Here is a 22,841-nt window from a genome sequence, read left to right as displayed (position 1 = left end):
ACATGGAAAGAGACAGAAAATGGGAAATCCCTCTAGAAGGTGCCAGGCTGACGTTGCCTCTGTACAGTAGAGCAAGCCATCTCTTATTATCACTTCCATCTCTCATGCTGGGTTTTGTAGTGTGAGAAAGAATTAGGTTTAGCAAATTAGGTAAGGGAAAGGGAATTTGGAAATGACATCCCCAGTGATTGATGATACTAATAAGTGTTGTGTCAAGGAGATCCCCTTCCCCCATCACACAGGGCACATCCACTCACAGCTTTGCACACTGCCTGAACATAAACGTCACTGCATTCCACGTATATCGAGCTATTTAGAGAGGGGAATAAAAAATGTACACAACAATATTTATGCATGCAAAATCTGTGCAATGCTGCTAAGTATCCACACACTATTCATCCAAGTAGAAGAATGCAAAGAGGGACACAATTTATATGCACGGAAATATGTATATTTTAAAAATCCCCCTGCGTACATATCTCCCTTTACAAAAAGATAATGGAACCAAACCATGACAGATGATTGTTAATCTTGCACTGCAGGAAACTCCAGCTCAGTTCCCTGGTTTTGCTTCATTTGAGGCAAAATTCAAACCATTCCCCTAAGGGGAAGGTGTTCTGCAAAGGAAATATTTTTGCTTGAGCATGTTCATTCAAACAGGGAGAGCTGGCAGTAGGGTAATAGTAGGATGTGGGAGAGGAGTCATATTTCTCTGCATCAAATGATTCAGAGCAAAATTTGAACTCGCCTGTCACACATCAGTTCTTAAACCACCAAGCTGGAGAGGGCTGCCAGGGTGGCAAGACTGGCAGAGGTGAAAATGAATATAGGGCCATATTTGTCCCTAGGCTGAACCACAGCTCATTTAACCATCTTCCTAGGGTTTCAAAGGTACTGGACAGTGAAGTGGGGAAATTCTGCATTTGGGGATCTTTAAGTCCTATTTCAGCTTAAGTTGCAGCACTTAGCATATTCCCAGCTATTGGCAGCACCTGTATCTAGGAACTTTGAATAAACACAAGAGTGTGTGGAAGCTTAATAATCTTTTTGTGACTGCAATAGTACCCAGCTGACAGATTTGGGTGCTGAAGGATACCTAAATACCATTTGAAGAGCGGACCTCTGTTGCTATGGTGATCAGAACTGTATAAAAAGCTACACAGAATGGAATAAAATACTGTGTTTAAGTAGATCCACAGAGATCTACAAGTTTATTTCTTTTTTAGGTTTCATACTCATGCACACCGCTGTGTGCCTGTCACAGCTACAACTTCCTTCTTCAGTTTGACATTTGGGATTAGGTGATATGGAGTGCACTCTATGCTCCCCGTGCAGCTGCCAGCCCAGACGCTCAAAGACTTGGAGTACAGCAAAAACTGGAAATGCTACTTTTGCCCACTCAACAGGAACGTGTTAATCACATAGGAAATATGTGATGAGTGGTGCTAGATGGTATTTCAAAGATGTATATATGTGTGTGTGTGTGTGTGGACAACAGCCTTCTTTGTTGCAGACTAAATTGGGGGCTATCACCACGTGGATGTCTGCAAGCCTAAGACTTCAGTATTGCTCACTCCAAAACAGAGTAACAGTAAAATTAATGCTGAGTCCTCTCCCCAAGGTGTTTCCTTCTCTCTCCCCAACATTTTAATCCAGAGCACAACCACTGTCAGGAGACAGAAAGGACCCCACACACACACTCGCTTCTTGGTCTCTGTGAGGATCATTTTAGAACATAGGAAGACTTTGTTCTGCTGTCAGCTGAGAGGCAGCTTTTCACCACTCCAGCAAGCAGAGTTTCCTTCCAGCAGGGTCCTTCTGAAGCATTCCCTAACTCTTCACACCGTGATGAGAAACTCACAGTCAGCCCATTCAGTGTAATGGCAAACATGCAGCTCTTCAGCTTACAATAGCATATGGATAAAATTCTTTCAATTTTCTGGTGCACTGGTTTTTAGAGCAAAACTTTTGCTCTCAGTTCTTTGTGTTCTAGTCTCCTGCTCTGACTTAGTCTCACTTGAGAAGTCTGGAACTGCATTTCAGCTACAAAATATGCTAAAAATCTTCCAAATCACAGAAACACAGAAATGCTGGTTGCAATGGACATCTGGAGATGTCTAGTCTCCATTATTATATTCATCACTCACAAGGGACCAAGCCTGTGGCTTTTTGTAGCTGAGATGTGCGAACTTCTTGGAGGTTGAACAACATTTCTGGTGAGCTCTACTACTGCTGTGCCTCCTGCTGAAATCTTTCCTTATGTTCAGACTGAAACCCCAAATCTCACTTTGGCATCTTAGCCCTTCTTGTAGTGCCTGGCACTACCAAGAAGGGTTTGAGTTTCTGTCTCTGTTGAGCTGCTGATCCAATCCTAAGCATTGTCTCCAGAAAGGCAGGACAGACTCAACTCCTTTGGCCTCTTCTTGTGAACCATGAGCTCCCAACCTCGTGCCATTTTGGTAGTCCTCCATTACACCTTCTGCAGCTTCTTCCTATTCTTCTTCAGCTGGAGCCCAAACCAGACACAGATGGGCTTTCATGAGAGCCCAGCACTCTGTTCACTGCCAGCTATCAGCCAGACATCAAGCCACAGATTTTTTTCCATTTCTTCATGAAATTAAAGGGCACCTAAAAATCTGCAGGCATCACAGCCTCGAGCACCAGCGTTCCTGAGGCAATTCATGTTGTATTTTCAGTTGTGCCCAGAAGTTTCTCGGTTTTAACAGATCTGAGCAGTTCAACATTCATCTTAGACATGACTCCTGTTGGTACCCACAAATGAGGCATCTGTCCTGCATGCAGGGGAGCCTAAGCCTGTGATCAAGGAGAAAAAGACCAGATGATTCACAGAAAGACAGCAAATAACCAGCAAAGTCTACTGTGACAACTCACTGCCAGTCTCCTGTCAGTGACCCTACAGATCTCTTTTCCAGGATATTGGCTGCCTGTGACATTTTTTCTTCATCCAGCATTCAAATTAGAATGATCAGAAGCTGACCCACAGTCTAGTTCATCATGAATTTTTTCTTACTGATTGCATAAATAATCACAGGCAGGAAAGTGCCTTTTACATCAACACACAATTGTATGAGCTTTTGTAAGAACATAAGGAGGAGTATGTTGAGTGGTAAAGCCATGCTTGAATTGTCTTATTTATTTTGTATGTCTAAAGGCCTGTCATGTGCAAAGCAACAAAGCTGTCTGTTTAACCTAGACTTATCTCCATTTTCTAACCTATTAATGCATTTGGAGGGCATAGGTAAACAACAGTATTTAGCACTGATGTTCTTTAGGATACTCTTTTCTCTGGGTTTTGAGAGATTTTTTATATTTTGCACCCTTTTTTGAGGTATTAATGGCAGAATCATGGGCAAATTCAAGGGATTAGGATGAGATTCTTTCTTAAACAAAAGAAATGTGCAAAAGTAAAGGAATAGGCAACCTGCTATGCAAATAAAAACTATGAGGTTAAGTACAAAATAGACATGGAATTGCCTGGAGGAATATGATGAAAAGAGGTACAGATCTGTGAAAACATGACAAGGATAAGGTTATCGGCTTCCTGCATTCAACAAAATATGGAGACTGTGCTGTGAGGTCAGACTGATGGAAAAATCTGCCTTTTGTGTGACCCACCTCATCTTTGGTCTTCAAGGAAAGATGGACAAATGCAGCACAGAGGTTGCTTCATCTCGAGTAGTGAAATTTCTGAATAAATTCTCTCCATTTCTTCCGAGTGACGTGTCTTTCCAACAGATGATTGAAGGTCATAGGAAGGAAGATTGGAGACTCTGTTTGGTTATGCAGTTGGGGTAGCAAATAGAGAAAATGAGTCACAAGCTCTAATATTAAACATAGATGTCTTTCCATTTCCCAGAAAGTGGTCTTTATAGGCAGGCTCTGCAGCCACTCAGCCAGCTGGCACAGGAGCCCGAGACACCTTCTGAGCATTCTTTCATGTCACTGTGGCAGAATTCCCTTCTCTCCTGGCACAGCTATGGAGCCTGCTTGTGGCTGGCCAGTCTCTTCAAGCTTCAGATCTGTGTTCAGCATCACAGCTGGGCCCTGCTGCTAGCAGAGCTAATTAGAGTCCTGCAGGTCACTGCCTTCATGAAGATGTTTTTGTTGTTTTGTACCAAGTACCCTATTCCCTGGCTGCTGGCACTTATCCTGCTTTCAGCACTGAGCCCTAAAGCTCTAAGACACCAGTGAAGACAGACTGTCAGTACAATAATTAGGCTGAAACACAGAAGAAAAGCAAGCCATTTTTTCCTGTCACAGCTAGCATCACTTCTTAGGTCTTCTCTCCTACTCCCCACCCAGATTGCAGTATGGTGTGTGTAATGGTAGCATGCTCCAATTAAAGCATCTGGGTCTAGTTTGTTGCTAGATAGGAAGCTGGGCTGGAAGGCTCGTGGGGTGGATCTTACAGAAGAATGACACCTGTTCACCTCTAAGGGGCAAGGTTCACAGGCAGAGAGGGAAGCTCACAGCTCATTTCTCTGGGGTACAGTCCCTATTCCTGCACATCCCTCTGCTGCTGGCAGTGCTGGCCCACCATGTCCCTCCCACTGGCTCAGTTAGGACACTAAACATCCATTTCTGCTTTTCTTCATGTATGTTAATGGAGTTCTTTTTCTCTGTAGTGATACAGACTGGCTGCTACAAGGACCAGAGACCAAAGTAAATGCAAGGGAAGAAGTCAGACCACAGGATCTGTACAAGAGGACATAACATTTTTGCAGACTGTGAACTGAAGGCTCAGCTGCCTCATACAACCTTATTCTAAGTACTTGGGCTGTGACTGATTGGGGGAAAAAAAAAGAAAACCAACTCTGGTCTTAACCTTTTCTTGGGAATATTTAGCCTTTTAAAAGTGCATGTACTAAGCAAAGATCAGCCCAAGAGAGAGATGCTGTACCTCTCCATAAAGTGTTTGTGGATTCTCTTAAGGGTGCTACACTCATATCTTATGTCAAGAAAATCAGACTCATCACAGAATCAAAGGATGGTCTGGGTTGGGAAGGACGTTAAAGACCATCTAGTTTCAAATCCCTGCTGTGGGCTGGGACACTTTTCACTTGACCTGGTTGCCCAGAGCCTCATTTAACATGGCCTGAAACACTTTCAGGGATGGGAAATGAACACTGACTTTTGCATCCTGATCACAGGTAACATCAGTAAAAGACTAGCAAGGAAAGAGTAGCTCTTCATTTTTTGTGTAAACTGTGGAGCCTTCAGATATGCAGTGAATGTCTAAAGAGGAAATGCTGTGGCAATGGTAAAACAAGAGACACTTTCTTATGCAGGTGTATGGCTCAGGTTGATGACAACTATCTGGTTAGGTATGGAAAAAATCCCACTCTCAAAGAGGCAAAAGTGAAACACTGTTTTAGTGATCAATTTCAGTGATAGTTGCCAAGGGCTTTATCCATGCAACATCCAGAATTAGGCCCTTTGTGCTTAATTTCCAGGCAAGGTAAAAACCTTTTTGAATAATGAAAATATGTGAATATGGATTGCATACTGTGCTGAAGCCTCTGGAGCTTGATTCCCTGGGGTGCTGGAGGTGTCTAACTGTTGGTCCATGTGCTAACTTCCAAACCAGCCATTTTCCAGACCTCTTTGGTACCTAAATTATATAGCTACCATGGCTCTCCTCCTGTACAGAAATCCCTGTGGTACCTGAATTTCAACTACTGCTGCTCCCTATCTCAGGCTCTCAAATCAAACATTTCCCTGCTTGCTGTGCTCATGGGACCTGAGCTATTCCATGCTGCACTAAAAACATACATATTCATTAAGGCACAGGGAACAAGAAGCTGTAAAGAGTTGATTCTGCAGCCTTGAGGGTTGGATCCTTACCTGTACTGGACGAGAGGCAGGGCTGGCTGCCTTAGTCTGTACATACTGAATTGCAAATAAATGCAAAGGAAAGGGCTTCTATTACATTGAGAATAATTTATGGGATTGACCAAGACAACCACACCCTATCTCAGTCAGAACCCCACTGGCAGAAAGTTTCCATAAAGAGGGGAGATCTGGCTGTGAGTTCCTGTCCCAAAACACACAAAGCAGGGATTTTACCTCAGGGATACTCAAAAGAATTGGGGTTTGCATGTGTAGCAGGGAGGAGTGTTTTGTGAGAAGATGCAGGGATATGGAGGGACAGGATGGCTTCAGGATCTGCTCTGTGGGAAAGAGAGAAAATTTGTCAGTGAAGCAGATGTCAAGCACCTCAGAGTCATCACATTGCAAATGAAAGTCTGTGCAAGCCCAGTGTCATGGAACCTGGCAAAACTGACCAGTGGAAACTTTTGTATTTAGGGAATTAAAAATTTCCTGTTAAAATAAATTTAATTAAAGGGAGGAGGAGACAGTTTAAAAATTTACATTTAGACTTAGAGCATAAAATGGCTGTTAGTACCCTGATCTGTCCTTGTAAATCCAGCCCCTAGGCTTTTACTCACTTTTTTCATTTTAAGTTCTTATGTTTAACAACTTATTCTTTCTCTACAGAATTTTCTAAAAATAGTAAGGATAATAATATGTGTGGAAAAAACACAAAATCCAAAGACCCTAGGGGGCAGAGCCAGCAGCACACAAATGATCACCCTCTCCCCTGACTGCATGGCAGGCAGTTATCAATGCCACTCTAATTCTCCATCTCCACTTCGTGATATCAGCAAAACAAAAGGGGCCAAGCAAATCCCTGGTGTCACTCCAAGGAAGTTGCTCGAGCTACCTCAGGCCTGGGTTTGCCCAGCACATTTAGCAGAGTGATGTATGCTAATGTGCAGGCATCTCCCCGGGTGCATCTGCACCTGGCCTCGGGTCCACACCAAGTATCTGTCCATCACTGCATTTCTCTACTTGTGTTTTGGATTCCTATGAAATATATTCTTGCCTCTTTTGTTTAACCTTTGTCTTCCAGTTTTTGTCTGCCTTGTGAGTTCTGCCTAATTAGGAACCTTTCAAATTCCCTTGTGGCCTCGAGTTTTCTCATGCAGAATTTGGAATTAGTGCATTATTTTGTGGCTAGTTTTCAGGGCCAGGTTCATGCTTTTAAAGTGCTAAAATAACAATTAACAATACTTTGCACTTCCATATAATTTTTTTTCCCTATGGGGATCTGAAAGCAATTTATAAGCTGCAATTAATTAAGACTGAATATTATGAAGGGAGAAATGTATAGGGATACATCTCTTTTCTACTGTAGGAATGCAGCCATTTCTGGGGTAGCTAGTAATAACTAGTTTAAGAGAGTTACTACAACATATTCAGTACCAGACAGCAGTTTTCAGACTGTGAAGAACCAATGCAACATCCAGCTGATGTGCAAAAGAGATTTATAGAATCAGAATGAAACTATATAAATTAATTTTGACTACGATGCCAAAGTCAGGCTCCTTTCACCCATGGCCAGAAATGCTGCTACATGTCCTGCACAAAAGCAACCAGCCCTGCTAACTGACTCAAACTGGGCCTTAAGGCTCCCACACATGGTGCTGGGAGTCAGATTTGTTCCTAAATTAAGAGGAAATAGTGCCACCTACTGAACCAGCACCCCACCAAGGACCAGTGCTCAGGGTGAATTCCTGTAATGAGTGATACCCACACCTAATATGTAAAATCCAGCATATTTTCTAAGCAATGTATATACAATACATATACAGATAGACGGGCAGCAGAACAGTCAATATGCCAGAAAAGATGAAAACTTGGGTTTATGTGATTATACCACTTTTTTATTACAGCAAGGAGAAATACCTGAGTGTGGACTGAAGCACCAGCTGGAAGCTGTAACTAGCAGTCATGTCTTGCCTTTGCTTCCACAGCCTTCAGCATGTTAATGAAGGAAAGAGTGTTTATTATTTTCAGCACTCCTACTCCCTACAAGGATAGTATTAATGATGTAAGGAAGTAAACAACTCACTGAGCCACAAAGCTCTAACAGTTATTAATTTCCAAGGAACTATCCTCACACCAATCTAGGAACTGGAGCATTGAAGAATGGTGTGAATAAATATGAACACAGACACATGCTGGTTTACAAATATCAGACACTGGTCCACTTTGTCAAAACTGCTCCTTTTCAATAGTTTCATATTTGGATGATGACAGCTAAATCCACACAGGTTTAGCCTCAGTTTTGCCCACACTCTTTGCTGCACTGGCTGGTGCAGGGAGCATGGTTGAGGCTACTGATCCTAAAGCAACCCAAGCATAGACCAACAGGCACCTGCACCTCTCTCAGCTTCCATATGAGCCAGGACTTCTGATACCACCAGGGCCATGCTGGGGCAGATCTGCTGGTGGAGTTCAGCATGACTGAATAAAAACCAGGAGAAAGCCATGGCAAAACTCGTGTGTGCCTGATGCCTGATCATGCATGTTTCCCTCCTGTTTGCTGACTCTTCCACGTGACTCTTGACAGCTTGGCTGTAACCTGGTTTGGCTTGGAAAGAAGAGCTGGTGATTGTTCTTGTCCAGGACACATATCTCGTCCAGGATAAATCAGGCCTGGAGATCTGGGAAATAGGAGAACGTTTCTTCCTGCATCAGAGGAAAGCTGAGAGCTAGATAATCTCCATCTTAAATCAGTACTCTAACTGCTGACACATAGTTCATAACATAACAAATGGCACCGTCCAGTACTGGAATCCTGCCTTTATAGAAAGGAGCAGATTTCACCTCTATAGAAATTAGAAATTTCACCTTTATAGAAAGGTGATGGAGCAGATTTCAAAGGCATGAAGACAACTAACATTTCCAGTGAGTCCCCTCTTGTTTCCTCACACATCACAAATAAGGGAGACAGGAGCAACCTCTGGAAGTCTTTATCGTTGCTTATGCCTTTACATTGACTGGCAAAAAGATTTAGGTAGCTGCATCCATCTCTTTTTCCTTCTGCCCAGGCCTCTAAAATTTCAACCATACATGCAAGCTAGACCAGCTGCGTTCAGGCCACTTTCATAGATGCATAGAATCATAGAATAGTTTGGATTAGAAGAGACCTTTAAAGTTCATCTAGTCCAACCCCCTTGGAATGAGAAAGGATATCTCCCACTAAACCAGGTTTCTCAGAGCCCCATCAACATCCCTGTTTCCAGTGATGGGGCCTCTACCACCTTTCCAGGCAGTAGTACTCATTACCCCTTTGTGGTACCTCATCAGGGCTTTTTTGTACAATGTCAGGAAGTCTAGACCTTAGCGAACTCTGCAAAATGCAGACAAAATCTGCAGTTCAGGATCAGCTCTCAGCAGAGCTCGAGAGTGCAAAGTCAGCTCAAGGCTGATCCTTACGACAGGTAAAATTCAATTCTGCAAAAGCGAAAAAAAAAATATTTAGAGGAAGACTGTAGGAAAAGCTTGGAGACACCAGTTTGGGAGAAGATTGCTTTTCTAAGTTGTATCTGACCTATCTACCTGAAAACTTTGTGAGTGGGAACAGGAGATGCTGGATCAGGTGAGAGGGGGAAGGGACAAGCCTGGGAAGGAGAACTAGACTTGCTTCTTTAGTTATTGCTGAGGAGGAAGAAACAGATTAGTAATCATTGTCTCCAATAGTATCTGCCAGAATCTGTACAATAGAGACTGGCCAGACAGGGACTGGGGAGAGCTTTGCCAGGTGCCTTGTCCAAGCAAGGCAGTCTGCCAGCCACTGCTGCCACAGGGAGCCACCAACTCTGCCTGTCTGCAAAGGTGATGTTAGAGGAATGAAGACAGAGACATAAATTTCTATCTTGGAGCATATTTTTCCCACAAAGCCCTGTGTTAGTGCAGAGACTCCTCTTGCTGGAGTCTTTTGGAGGAATAGGACCCTTGTCAGGAAGCTCTGCTGCACACCATGACAGCTGTCTCTTCTTCCCAACCACTGCTGTCTGAGGTCGCTTATCAACCTGTTGGGAAAGGAGTTAAATTTTTCTGAAAGGGAATAGTTTCATTTTCTTATATATGAATCCACATTTTATTGCAAGCTTTTTGTAACATGGTATTGAGCACAAAGACCCTAATCCTCACCAAAGCCTTTGGGTGTGCCTTCAGTACAGGAACAAACAAAAAATAGTGATTGCATTAGTTATCCATTCATCAAACCTGAGTGCCATTTAAGGATGTTGCTTCTTGCTGTCCTTCTGCAGACCACTATCCTCAAAAATAAAAATAATGTCAAATAATCATTTCAGTTTCAGGTTGCTCAAAGCAAGGCACTTGTAAGGGCAGGCTGTCAACTTTCCTGCACCAATTAATGTATTGATAAAGCTTCTGGAGTAGTGACATTAACAGCATTATCTCACAAAGATACCTGCAGGTAATATCAACACAATTACTATTGAATCCAAAGTGGGGGAACTGGTGAGCCTGCCTTAACAGAATTACCAAGATACATTGAATTATTTCTACCGATATGGAAATGTCTATAAGAACAAAGCACTGAGTGAGAAGTATTTGTCTTTGTTGAGCAAAGCTGAAGCACAGATGTTCCCCAGGCCATTCTGGTCCATGCTGGTGATATATTCAGAGCTCTGGATGTTTCAAGTAAATACATCTTCAGCCACACTCCCTCTGCTGTTCCTACTGCTTTTGATTAAAGGAAAAGACCTTTAAAGCAAAGGGTTGTCCAGCTACAGAAAGGTGATTTATATCTGTAGCACCACAGCCAGGGGAGGAGGCTCAGCCCCAAGGTGGGACATCAGAAGAAGGTGCTCTTACCAAGGTATGGATTGGCACAAGGCATTCATCCACTTTCACTCCTGTAGCAAAACCCAGTGGCCAAGCCAGTGTTTAACAACCTTTGGACTTACTCCAGCCAGGGCAGAGATGTTAGCTTCAGGGTGAGGAGAGTGGGGAATGTGATCAGACAGGAACAGTCACAGGGCATCTCGGTGAAAACAAAAGAAAAGGGTGCTGGATGAGAGAAAGCTGGGATGTGTCCTTCTTAGTCTTATGTAGCAAATGCCTCAACTCTCAAAATTTGAGCATGTCTTATAAAATCTTAATGTGCCCTAGCCATGATCTGTCACTTTTTCACTTAACCCATGTATATATACATGTACATATACAAATATATAATTTTAATATATAGTAAGTGACCCATAGAAGAAACAAAGGACCAAACACCACACAGAGTAAGCAATCCTACTCAGAGACTGCTTTCTCTGTTTCACTTACTTTGGTAGATTGCTACATTGTGCAGAGATATCTTCTGCTTCCTCTTAATTATCCTTAATTCTATTAAACAGACAAACATCAACTGCAAATAATGCATGCTTAATTATGCAGTGTTGGTGGTTGATACTGTATTATCACCAGCTTTTCTTTTAATATTTTGGCAACATACAAATGAAACTGCTACAATATGCTTAAATAGCCTCTATCAGAGTGATGGTCATGAATCCACTGCATGCACAGTAACCTCACCTCTGCCCACAGAAGGCCAGCAGCAATGGTGAAAGGAAGCAGTTCCCATCCCAAATGAGCTTCCAGATGCCCTTGCTCAATACGGATCTGATGGCAGGAGGCTAGCAAATGGTTGCCAGGGGACCCCAGAGAGAGGCAGGAAGCGCCACCATGCAACACAAAACAATCATTTTCAAAATAAAGTAAAAATTCTCTGGGTTTTGTCATCATTATTATTTGTAATGGCTTCTGAGGATGGAGAAGACTTGTCAGACCAGATGGGACCAGAATATATAATGAAGGACACAGTACATTGCACAGGAACCAGAGGTAACTGAGAGCAATAGGGCCCCAGGACTGCCACTATTGCATTAGGGACAAACAAAACCACAGGGACATCAGTAAAAGATGCATCTATTTTCACAAGGATATTGCAAAGATGCCATATGACAGACAGCATTTTTAATCACTAAATAATCATCTGGTACAGACACTCTTTACCTGTCATGGTAGACTTGGTCTGGGCCTCCATGGGTCTGGGATCTTCTTGGGTTTGGCTCTGTGTGTCCTTTTTGTGGCAAAATCTGTAATTAAAACCAAAATAATTTGTTTTCCATGTTGAATATTTCCAGGAACAGATCTAGGTGTAAAAAACTTGGTGAAATGGTTTGCTTTTTCCACCTACACAGTGCCCAAGCAGAAGTGGTACTTTTTCCTGCTGTTACACAACAGCTTAAATAGATTGATGAGCCACCTCCCCATTTCAGAGGGCACAAAATACCTGAGGCATGGCCCTGTGCCAGCATCCAGGTAATGAGAAGAGCTGAAACAACTCCTAGTGGGCCCAAATGGGGGTTTGGAAGTATTTAGATAGAACAGTCCTTTTACAGTGAATTGGTCAAACTGTTTCAAGTAGTACATCCTCGTGCTAATTTACAGGAGTCCTGTTCAAAGACACTGCATTCACTCAGAATGAGACTATAAAGAGGATTTGGCCCTTGACCCATTAAGTATACACCATTCCAAACATAACAAGCCAGGTGCAGCTGTCTTTCCAGACCCCTCCTAAATACTTGAAATAGCTTGGGTGAAATAGGTCTCAAGCCAGTGCTGGCCCTGCTTGAAATGGGAATTTGGACTGGGTAGCGTCCCAAGGCCTTTTTGGTATGAACAGTGCTGGAATGGTTCACTGATGAGGAGGAAACCTGGGCACTGTGAAGCCCCTTCAGAACTCTTGAAGCATCCTAAACTCATATTGGCAGAGGTGCAAGGAGTAGAGATTCCTTTCTCTGCTGACCGAATCAGTCAAGCGCTTGAAACACCTTCAGGGTGCAGAAGCAGCTCCTGCATCCACATGGCTGAGTCACACAGGCCAGAGACAGCCTCCTGCCAATGTGAGATTGGCACAAAAGCTGAATAATGAAGAGATGTTTACGCTGCTGCTGCTGCTGCCTTTACTCAGGGACTCGTTTTATTCTTGCAGGCTCTCAGGCAGTCACCATTCATGCACAGGTGCAACCATAAAGGGGCCAAATGTGGAAGGCAGGGTGTGACTAAGCCCAAAAATGAGCGACACAAATGCATTATTCATGCAGAAAGCTTACAATGCTCCACAATTCCTTTCTTCAGAGCTGATCACTCCACTATCAACGTCAGCTACACGATTCTTAATTTCTGACACCTGCTTTTGTTCCTTTTCTACCTCAGAAGCGAGGTAACCTGGGTGTTTGCCTGAAATGGTTGCTCAGGACAAATTTTCCAGCAATGCTGGCTAACAGCCTAGGACATTTAGGGTGTAGAAGTGACACAAGTGGTGACAGGGTCCTGCCCTCTTATGCTTCTGCCCCTTTGAGCACAGGAGTCTATGTGATGTCAGGAACTTTGCTAGAGAATTTTATAGGAGGAAAAGAAGAGTATAAAAAAGAGAGAGAAAGAGGAGACCAGAGAAAGGAAGGTGAGGAAGGGAAGAGAAACATCCAATCAACATTAAAAAAACAGATGGAAACTTGGCTATGTTGTTGAAAATAATAGGAGTTTTAACAGTTAAAAGGTTTTAAAAGGTCATTATGCATTTAGAAGCAAAAGAGCAATATGAATTTCTAAGCAGCAACATCTGGAAGATCAAAAGAAATCATACTTCAATCAACATGAAAATCTCTGCTCATTACACACAATCATATTTAGTTATTAATAGACACAGGCTAGACACTGACATTTTACACATTTCATCCTATGATGCGCCAGGGACACTTCTGGCATTTAGTTTATCATTTTCATCAGTGTCATGGAAAGAGTGACCGATATGACCCCAAAAAGTCTCACACTGTCAGTCACCGTAAGTGAATTTATCAACACATACGAAATCAGAATCCACATGAGAGTTTTAACTGTTTGCATACTAAATTACTTCATTCTTCACGCTTCAAAAAAAAAAATCAGTTTTACATAATAAATAATGATAAGGGCCAGCGGACAATTATATAGGTGGAAACAGTATGCAAAATACTTGGAATTCAAATTTGATGTGTGAATATATCCAGAAGTTGCTTAAGTAATCAGCTCAGCAGCTGTATTAGCCATTGTTAAGGCTTAATACAAAAGCTCTTCAGCTTACATTAAAAGCAGCCCAACTTAAACTGCAGTTGGCACATGCCCTATTAGTATTTTTGTTTTGTTAGACAGCTTCCAACGGATTCAGATGTGCAATTAGATCAATATTAAAATTAAATTGTCTGTTGTTTTAAGTCAGAATACAAAGAGGTCTTTGGGAGGAAGGAGTCAGTCCAAAAATAATGTTGACTCCAACATGAGCACAAAAACAAAGTGCTGTAAGCCAGCAGCCCCAGCCTAAATCTGTACCTTGTGGTGTGAGAGGGAAGGCTCTTAGCTGAGAATCGTTTGCTAAACTGGCATATTCGATTTCATGACTGATTTTTGTGTGTAATAATTGCATTAAAAAAATAATGAGAGTGGGTTTCTTTCTAGTTTTAGCAATCACTATGGCAAACATGCTGAGATGCTTCAGACAGAAATGTGATTTTACTTCTAATGACAATTATTTTTGGACTGAATTGTAATTTAGTTCGTTAATTAGATCTGTCACTGCATTTTCTAACTCGGTTATTGCATCCTTTGATGATTTTACTAGAATTATACTTCTATTTCTGCCACTTTGCATTCTATGCTTTAATAATTCTTCAGACAAGTATGCTAGGCAGTTGATTACATTTTGTGGCAGCAGTAATGTAAGCCCTCTCCTGTGTTACATTGATTCAAAAATCACGCTGGTCACTGAACCAACGCACTAAGCCAATACTGCTCTAAACGAGTGAACTATTCAGAGGAATTCAGCCAGGGACAGATTGTGGACATGCTTTTTTAGTCATTAAATGGATATAAACAGTTACAAGCAATTGTAAATGAAAACAAGATTTAAAAACAAAAAAAATACCCTGAAAGTTCTAAAATTCATTTAACAGCAAAATGAGATTTTATCTACTAAATTATTTCAGGGCAAGCTGGCATAGGTTTATTATATATTAATGAGCTGACAGATTTTTAAAGATCTTGCCATTTCAACAACTTTACAAAATTGATTGTTTTTATGCAAGGTCTGGCTTTTTACTCACCCAGAACTGTGGGTGTAGTTAGAAATTCACTTTTGGAATAGAGACAATATGATCAAAATAGTCACGTCCAAAAAAACTCCAGCACTCCCAAGCTACTGATTCCTCCCAGCCTCCCTGTGCACCCAGACATCTGCCAGTCAGGTGCTGTGTGACGTGGATTACAAGACAAAATCCTGCTGCTGAAAATACCCACCACTAAACATAGCTGGTAGGGCAGTGAGTTGCCCACTGGACTATGCTGGCTGTAATTCCACTGTCTGCCCTGCACAGGAGACAGCTTGGAGCTGCCCTGCAGCCTAAGTACAACGGGGAATGACCACAGTTTCCCTCTTCTCTTTTCTTGCTCAAAGGAGAAACATTTGCTCTGCCTCTTTTCCTGGAATTAAACTGCTTCTGTTGTCTCTCTTTCAAAAGAGGGATTACAAAGCCAGAATTCCAGAAATTACCTAGTTCTGCCTGACATGTCCTTATGCAGTTCTCTCCCACTCCTAAAAGAATGCATTTGATAGAAGATTTTTATCAAACATATTCAGTGATATTTTTAATGCCAGTTTAAGAGCATTTTCAAGCTTACTGTACCACTGGATTTTTTCAAAGTAGCTGTGCAGGCCCTAGGAAGATGTTCTGTGAATCCAGTATGTGGTTGTTTGGCTTTAGGGGTGCTATGAATTTCCTAGCAGTGACCTACCAGACTTTCCAGGACATAGGGATCAGCTAATCACTTCCCAATAGTCTTCTTCCCACATTCCATTTAATTCATTTAATAAGTGGACTCAATTTTCAATCCACTAAGCAACAGCACAGGGTAAAAAATATTTGTAATTCAAATAGTTGATTTGTAATTATTCTTAAACTCCAAAGATTTCTCTTCTGTAAGTGGATGCTTTCTTGAAATGTTGGGCTGCAGAAATGCATATTGTTTTAAAAGGCTCTATAAACCTGGAAAATGGAGCAATGCTCACAGTACCAGGTTGGTGGACAGAAAGGCCTTGCTGGGATATGAAGGAAACACTGAATCAACACAGCCCCATGAAGAGGCTGTCCATTATTCCATAGCCCAGCCCTGAAACTGAGCACTACTTTTCTTTCTTTAAATCCTCTCCCATATGGTTTTTGATCGTAAGAGTGCACCTTCAAATAACGAGACTTAATAATGACAGGGTTGAATCTGAATTGTTAAAATTCCCAAGGATTTTACTAAAAATACTGATAATTCCTTATGAAGGTGCTTTCCAGTCTGAGAAATACATCCCAAGCTGGTAGGAATGAGCTCATGGGCTTGGAAGTGGAGTTGCAAGAGAGGATGTCTAGGAATTTCTGCCTTATCATCTCCACGGGTTTTTGTCATGCTGCCATGGTTTAATTTTGGCAATTTACCTCCTCTACTATAAATACAGTTAAAAAACCTAGGAGGCAGTTCACTCATGGCTTTTCTGAACCAGTTTTTTTTTTTTTTAACCTGGTAAGCAAAATATTGATAGTTGACTATTTACAGTGTTTTATGAAGAGGCAAGACAGAGAAAGATCAAGTTCACGAGCATGAGGGAGAGGTGGGATATTTGGCCAATTGCTACAAAATTAGACACTTTGAACAAAACACAGCTGTTTAAAGTATAAGGCTGTAGGAGCACCATATGAGCAGGGCAGGAGGAGGGTGGATTTGAAGAGCAACAGTAAAAAAAAAAGTCACTTATCTTTTAACAACCACTATTTATAGCTATTTAAAACTTTGCTAAATCATGTGCACAACTTTAGGTGGAGGGAGTAGCAAGAGAGCATTTTTGTAGTGCAGTAAAGCCACACGTGTTCCTTGGATGCAGTAGGGTGCTGGCATTTGTCCCCACAAGTGCTTTCCTCCTGCATGCTCTGCCCCAGACACTGGGAGGTCACAGCAAAGAACGGATCCAGTGAGGACTGCACAAGCTCTTTTTCTGGGAGAGAAAAAAGCCCTGAGAAATCCTGGGGCATGACATCCACACTGGATCAGTAATTGAATGGAAGAGGGGAGGAGGGGGAAAAGGAGCATGAGGGTTGTCAGGCAAGCAGAAAAGCAAAGGAGCAAAAGCAGTTTTCTCTCGGCATGAAAAGTGCCCTGTGACATCTGGTCAGGATGCTTGTGGAGCAGTAGGATTCATGCAGGTAAAAAAAACCTATCCTGATGCAGGCCTTAAGCAAAGCAAGGAGGGCTAGCTGTGGGAGGACTGTCAGAAGGGATGCAGTCACTCTGAAACAGAGATGCCTCTGCACAAAATTTGTACCAGTGCAACTCATTCCAAAACAGAGTCATGCTGCTTCCAAAGTTGTTTAATTAAGGCAGAATCAAAATGTCAGCTTAAAATAAAGGAAAAAAGAAAAAGAAAAGAACTTTTGTATGAAGACACAAGGCATCTGATGCCAAAAAACCCACAAAAATTACAGGGGAGGGAAAAAAAAATCTCAACATTTCCATCTTGCCAAAGACCTTTCTCACTGGAGGGAATTTCAGTTGAATAGTTGCCACTGCCGGCAGCTGGAGTTGCAAACTGAGCAGGGGAGCAGCAGGGTTCTCATTCTCTCGCCTTGCTGACCAAGGGCTCTGACAATCCAGCTCATTATTTTCAAAAGCTCAGCTCAAAGCAGCAGCCCCAGTGCTTGCTGGGCCCACATTAGTCCATTTACAGCATTTGTACCATCCAGTGACTGGGATTCTGGCAAGAACCGAGATAAAAACCATCTTGGAAAGGAGGTTTGGCCAATGGCAGCGCTAAAAAGCAGTTCTGGTTTTGCTATGCAAGAGGAAATTCAATGAGAAATCCAGCACAATGCTGCAGCCAGATGCAGTTTTGGGGGAGCAGTGTAAGAGATGGGAAAGAAGAGTTTCATTATGAGTGGAGAAGCCTTGGGTGCCCTTCTTGCACTGAATGTTTGCTGCAGGTTTATGAACCGCCCCATGCACTTTGGAAGGGGAACTGGAGAAACTGAAACCGTGATTGCTGCTTTTGCCCCAGACTGGCTTAGGCATCTGGGTAGCTCCTCAGCTGCAAAGCAGCACCTGCCTTGCCCTCATGCAAACCACAGGCAAAGGTCCAGGCAGCAGCTCCAGAGATAGTTTTGGAAATGGTACCCAGACTAGACCAAGTCAGTTCACAACAAGGAGAGACTCGGAACACCTGCAACAAATGTGGTTATTGTTGTTGGATGTTGTTTCAGCTTTTCTAATACAAAAACAACAGTTAATAAAGCTTAGCAAAATCTTCTCTGAGAAATTTCACCATTGTGCAAATTTTTATGCCTGAGTTATAAACCTAAGTAATTAACAGCACTCCAATGGAAATGATCGTGAAAAACCACACTACAATAGTGCTATGGGGAATGCTTTCCCTTTGTCTAGCTGCAGTTCTTTTTTCCCAAGTTGGAAATAAATATATAAGTTAAACAAAATAAAAATGCCCACCTAATTGTGCAGATGCATAGTTAATTAATCACTTAATTTAACCCACTTAGCTTCAACGGGAAAGAAATGCAATCTGACAGTCAAGGCAATATTTTTCCATTCATTCTAGTGTTTGAAAACATCTACTTTATTTTAATAGCACCTGAATTCAATGGATTGATGCTAATGCTTTTGCTTAATTTGGTTTTAGAAAGGTTGTATAACATTAAGTAGGTAAAGAACATACCATGGGTAAAAATAGCAGTGTCATTATGTTTCTGGCAAATATTAACAAATGTTATTAAAAACAAATATATATATTTGTGAATAGATTGATTAAAGAGGTACTTAGCTGGGAAAATTTGCTTTGGGATGAAAGTTGATTAAAAAAAAAATCATGTGCTTACAGCTCCAAAGAACACACTGCTAGAAAACGTTGAAGTGTGTGGTTCGTTATATTTGAAATCTGAGATTCCCGTGTTAATGGCTCCCTGGTATTCATTACCATAATGCAGCATTAAACAAGCTATGCTACACTGCCTCCACAACACGCTGCTGTCCATCAGCAGGGAGAGGGGCACTGGGGACCTGATCTGCAGCTCTGTGCAGCCAAAGGCTGATCTGTTGTTTTCCCTGGCTTTCCTTTCACCCACAGCACGAGGTGGCACCTGCGCCACGACGGAGCGCTCACGTTCGGCATCGCTGAGCAGGCTGTGCTGCTCCTGTGCACCTCTTGCTCAATTCTCTGTCCATGGATAAAGGCAAAGGCAGCTCCACCTGACTCAGGAGGCAGGCAAGACTCAGGGTGAAGGATCAGGGCCAGGCTGCTGCATCCATGCCCACCATAGAAGGCTTGGAACTGAATTTACCTATCCTGATATTGCCAGGGATGGCAGCAAAAACACCTTCTCCAAAACGTGTGTAACTACTGCCCTCAGCATTCTCTATACCACTGCCAGCACACACATGTATTACATCATGATGGTTTCCAAAACAGAAGATAAGGAGGGATTTGGGGGACTATTAACAGGGTTAGTAACAAAATCCCACACTGTGTGTTCATGGGAGATTTTTGGGAAAGACTTAAGGAAAACTTTCATGCAAAGCTCAGTGCAAGTATTGATATACTCAAATATAACTGTGCTTAAGTCTTGGCCTGGGGGCAAAGCTGTAAAGAAATAATATCCACAATAATGCTGGCTGCATGCCTCTCCGTGAGCTATATGGAGCCACTACATCTGAGGGCAAACCCCTGTGGCACAATGCCCTTGTTTATAAATAAATGCTCATGCTTTCAAACAGATGCATATATAAACACAGATACATACATACATATATATATATATATGTGTGTGTGTGTGTGTGCCAGCGCCTACCATCTAAAGATCACAAGATGCTTTCAACACAACTTTCATGGCTTAGATTCTCTACTCTGAGCTTTACAGATAATGGATTTTTTATCTCACTAGTGGCTCTGAAAAAATGACATTGAAATGACTGTCTCATTTCAAACTACTTTGTTACTTATCTGCAAACAGAAAAAGATTTTTAAATCATTGTATCAGGTAAAACAAAATACTTCATGTACAAAAATATTTAATTTTTCATCTGATGTTAAAAATTTAGAACTTTTTTGGAATAAATTTTCATGTAATTTCTAGCTAAAATGTACTTTCCAAATTAAAAAAATCATATATACCACCCTGTCAATACTACAAAGAAGCATACTTCGTATGAAATTAGACAGCAAAATTCACAGTGAGATAACTTTTTTTACAATTAAATATTTAGTATAATGGAAACTTCTTGGTTCACCAGAAGTTTTGCATGAAATAGTTAATCTAGTTGTGTATTTGGGCCCAGCATATGGGTCCTGGTTTTGAAGATGGAGACAGACTGGAAGCAGTTTAAGGTATTTCCTTATTTCTCCAGTCTTCTTTATGCAATTCTATATTATGTGGTGTTGGGGTAAGAGATATTAGGGAATGGAATACAGATGTTCTCGGTTCTTGAGCTGCATTAGTACCAGGAAATGAAATATTTATTTTGGCAATGAATACTTTAGCAGTAAAAAGGGAAAGGAGAGTCATTACTCGTCCACAGTGTAGCAAACTCTTTTGCTGAACCTGCTTCTGGTATGCATCATGGAAAACAAGTCCCTGCACTCCGTTGCCATCCAGCTTTGCCCTTGTCCAGAAGGAAACATTGCAGTTGTTGGAAAATGCAGTTGGAAACCCAGTAGGTGAGTGCATCCTCCTGCCTCTGTGCAAGGCCATGGCAAAGAGGCTGCTACCTGCACACTGCCACACGAGTGCAGGCAAGGGGAGGATAAACAGATGTGGCCCAGTTCTCCCTGGGATGCTGTCCCCACATCCAGCTTGTCTCCTTTCATCCTCACTTAGCAGCCAGGGAAAAGGGAAGGGAAGAAAAGGAAGAAGCTCAAAACCAAGACCCACTGCTGTGACTACAGCAACATACAAAAAGCTGTTTATGCCCTGCCTCACACACACTGATGTCACATTTGTCAGGCATCCTTCTCCTAGGAAAAAACATGGAACTATGGTTAGTCCTGGCATTCTTGGGGTCTCCAGCTGCCTACAGCCAATAGAGTCTGACAGTCTCATGTCCAGGGAGCTGAGAAGGAAACCAATCTTGAGGAGATGGAGACAGGTGAAGGAAATCAAAGAACACCTAAAAATTGTTATTGCCAAAATGCATAGCAATAGAATTTAATGACTATTCAGCTGAAAAGATAACTATCAGCATGTGGAAGAAACCCTGAACAGGAAATAACGAAAAAAGAAAGGCCAGGTTATGCTATCATCTGTTTAATCATGAATATAATGGATGATGGTGAAGGAAAAGGTCTTGCCAGCAATGCAGTTTAGCTGGATCCTTAGTGAGGCATAAGCTTTGGTCTCAGAAATTTCTTTCTTGAAAAATAAATTCATATTGGCTTGAATACAGGCACTGTCACACAGAGTGACAACTGGCTGAGTGGCTGTAAACAAAAGGTAAAGATAAATGACACTGCATCAGGTCGGTGTGTCTGCATGGAAATGACGGCCAACGAGACACCATGGAGGAGAGGCTGGAGCTGTCAGAGAGCTACGCTGGCTTTATTTAACATCTTTGCTAATTATCTGGAAAGGGAAGGAGAAATACACCGCATTTACTTCATCTGATTTTCAAGAAAAGAGGCAAGACTCTCACCTGCTCCTGGGAGACCTCTAATACCAAAGCACTGCTCTCCCAGTGTCGGCAGGGAGATGGATTGCTCCGAGGCTGTGCAGGCGATTGTTTGGGAACACGCCCGATGGTGGAGGTGGTGGCAGCAGTACAAAAGAATATGTAGCAATTATCTGCCTGGCGAGGGGGGCTGTACAGGAGCAATCCGGCTCTTGACGTAAGCAAAATGCAGTAAAGCAGATAAATAAATCTCTGTGTGTGGAGGGGGGTGTTTTCAATAAAACTGCAGGGATTTTTGCTCCAAATTATTTTAAGTATCTGTGATAATTCCACGGGGAATTTCTTATCTCCTCCTTCCACTGTGAGGGCGTTCATTCACCTTGCAGGGATATGAGTGAAGAGAAAGAGGTGAGACAGCATTCATTACTTGGATGTTGAGGTTTTACATCGCAAGGAGGGGGAAGAGTAGCAAGAGGAGTGTTTAAGTGGGCAGCCCAAAGGAGGAGCAGAGGCAGAGGAAGAGAATGGTGAGGATTAGGCAGAGATCTCACAAAGTATGTCAAAGCCAGAAGGAAAAGGACTCTTTTCTTTCTGCCTTTTAGATGAAGGCAGGCCTGGTTCTGTTGTGTCCTGCACTCCTTACTGCCAAAAACAGAGCAACACTGTTTAAATAAGAGAGGGAAAAACTTGAAGACAGGGAAAATAGAGTAAAAGATAGATGAAAAGAAGACACAAATAACCCTTCATGCTGGAGGAAGGGATAATCCCTCCATAGGACAACAGGCCCAGGGGATAGAGATTGCTTTGCTCTCCTGTGGCTAGAGGAAAGAGGAGGAAAAAAGCAAGCAAGTGCTGATGGATTTCTCCTACATTCCGTCTGAATTTTCTCATTCAGAAGATGGTTCTTAGCAGGCTGCTCAAGACGCAGATCACCTAACCACTCCCCCGATTTCTTGATCATTTTTGCTGTATTGTGTAGGTGGTGCTATTGTCAGATGCTGAAAAGAAGAAAGAGGCAGAGCAAGGCTAGGAAAACAAAAACAAATTATTTGTAATCTCTTCAAAAATTCAGCAAGTAACTCTAGAAAGTAAGTGTGCACTTACATCCCAGTTTTAGCAAACTAAGTGTACTATTGCCTTTTCTCAATTTTGTCTTATTTTCCTAAAGGTATTTTTAACAGTTATTTTTTCCTGCACTATAAACCAGGAAA

General features: G+C 42.1%; 1 protein-coding gene across 6 annotated transcripts; it reads right to left on the bottom strand.

Moving 5' to 3' along the window:
• Positions 1-429: 429 nt before the first annotated feature.
• On the bottom strand, positions 430-21,901 carry LOC148225063 (uncharacterized). Of its 6 annotated transcripts, none has more exons than XM_088159067.1 (7): positions 21,655-21,901; positions 11,902-11,984; positions 11,422-11,522; positions 10,806-10,882; positions 6,088-9,902; positions 3,637-3,791; positions 430-2,814 (listed from the first exon to the last, which is right to left on the bottom strand). In XM_088159067.1, the coding sequence occupies exons 2-5, from the start codon at positions 11,930-11,932 to the stop codon at positions 9,548-9,550; spliced, it is 564 nt and encodes a 187-aa protein (XP_088015193.1). In that variant the 5' UTR covers positions 11,933-11,984; positions 21,655-21,901; the 3' UTR covers positions 430-2,814; positions 3,637-3,791; positions 6,088-9,547. The 6 variants fall into 6 exon arrangements, 4 of the variants coding, with proteins under 4 accessions (XP_088015193.1, XP_088015197.1, XP_088015190.1 ...); XM_088159071.1 differs by having other exon boundaries at positions 3,637-3,745; XM_088159064.1 differs by having other exon boundaries at positions 3,637-6,191; positions 7,771-9,902.
• Positions 21,902-22,841: the final 940 nt, after the last annotated feature.

Source organism: Sturnus vulgaris, chromosome 1 (assembly GCF_052056855.1).
Source record: "Sturnus vulgaris isolate bStuVul1 chromosome 1, bStuVul1.hap1, whole genome shotgun sequence".
Taxonomy (NCBI): domain Eukaryota; kingdom Metazoa; phylum Chordata; class Aves; order Passeriformes; family Sturnidae; genus Sturnus; species Sturnus vulgaris.
Note: the sequence above shows the minus strand (reverse complement) of the source record. Positions and strands in the feature narration are given on the sequence as shown.

Bases quoted from the DNA above. Each gene is read 5' to 3' on its own strand.
- LOC148225063 (XM_088159060.1), bottom strand. From the start codon at position 11,932: ATGGAGGCCCAGACCAAGTCTACCATGACAG. The intron at 10,883-11,421 runs GTGAGGTTACTG...GTTTTCACCGAG, and splicing joins CTGGCCTTCTGTGGGCAGAG to ATGCCCTGTGACTGTTCCTG. The intron at 9,903-10,805 runs GTAAGTCCAAAG...CTTTCCCAACAG, and splicing joins ACATCTCTGCCCTGGCTGGA to GTTGATAAGCGACCTCAGAC.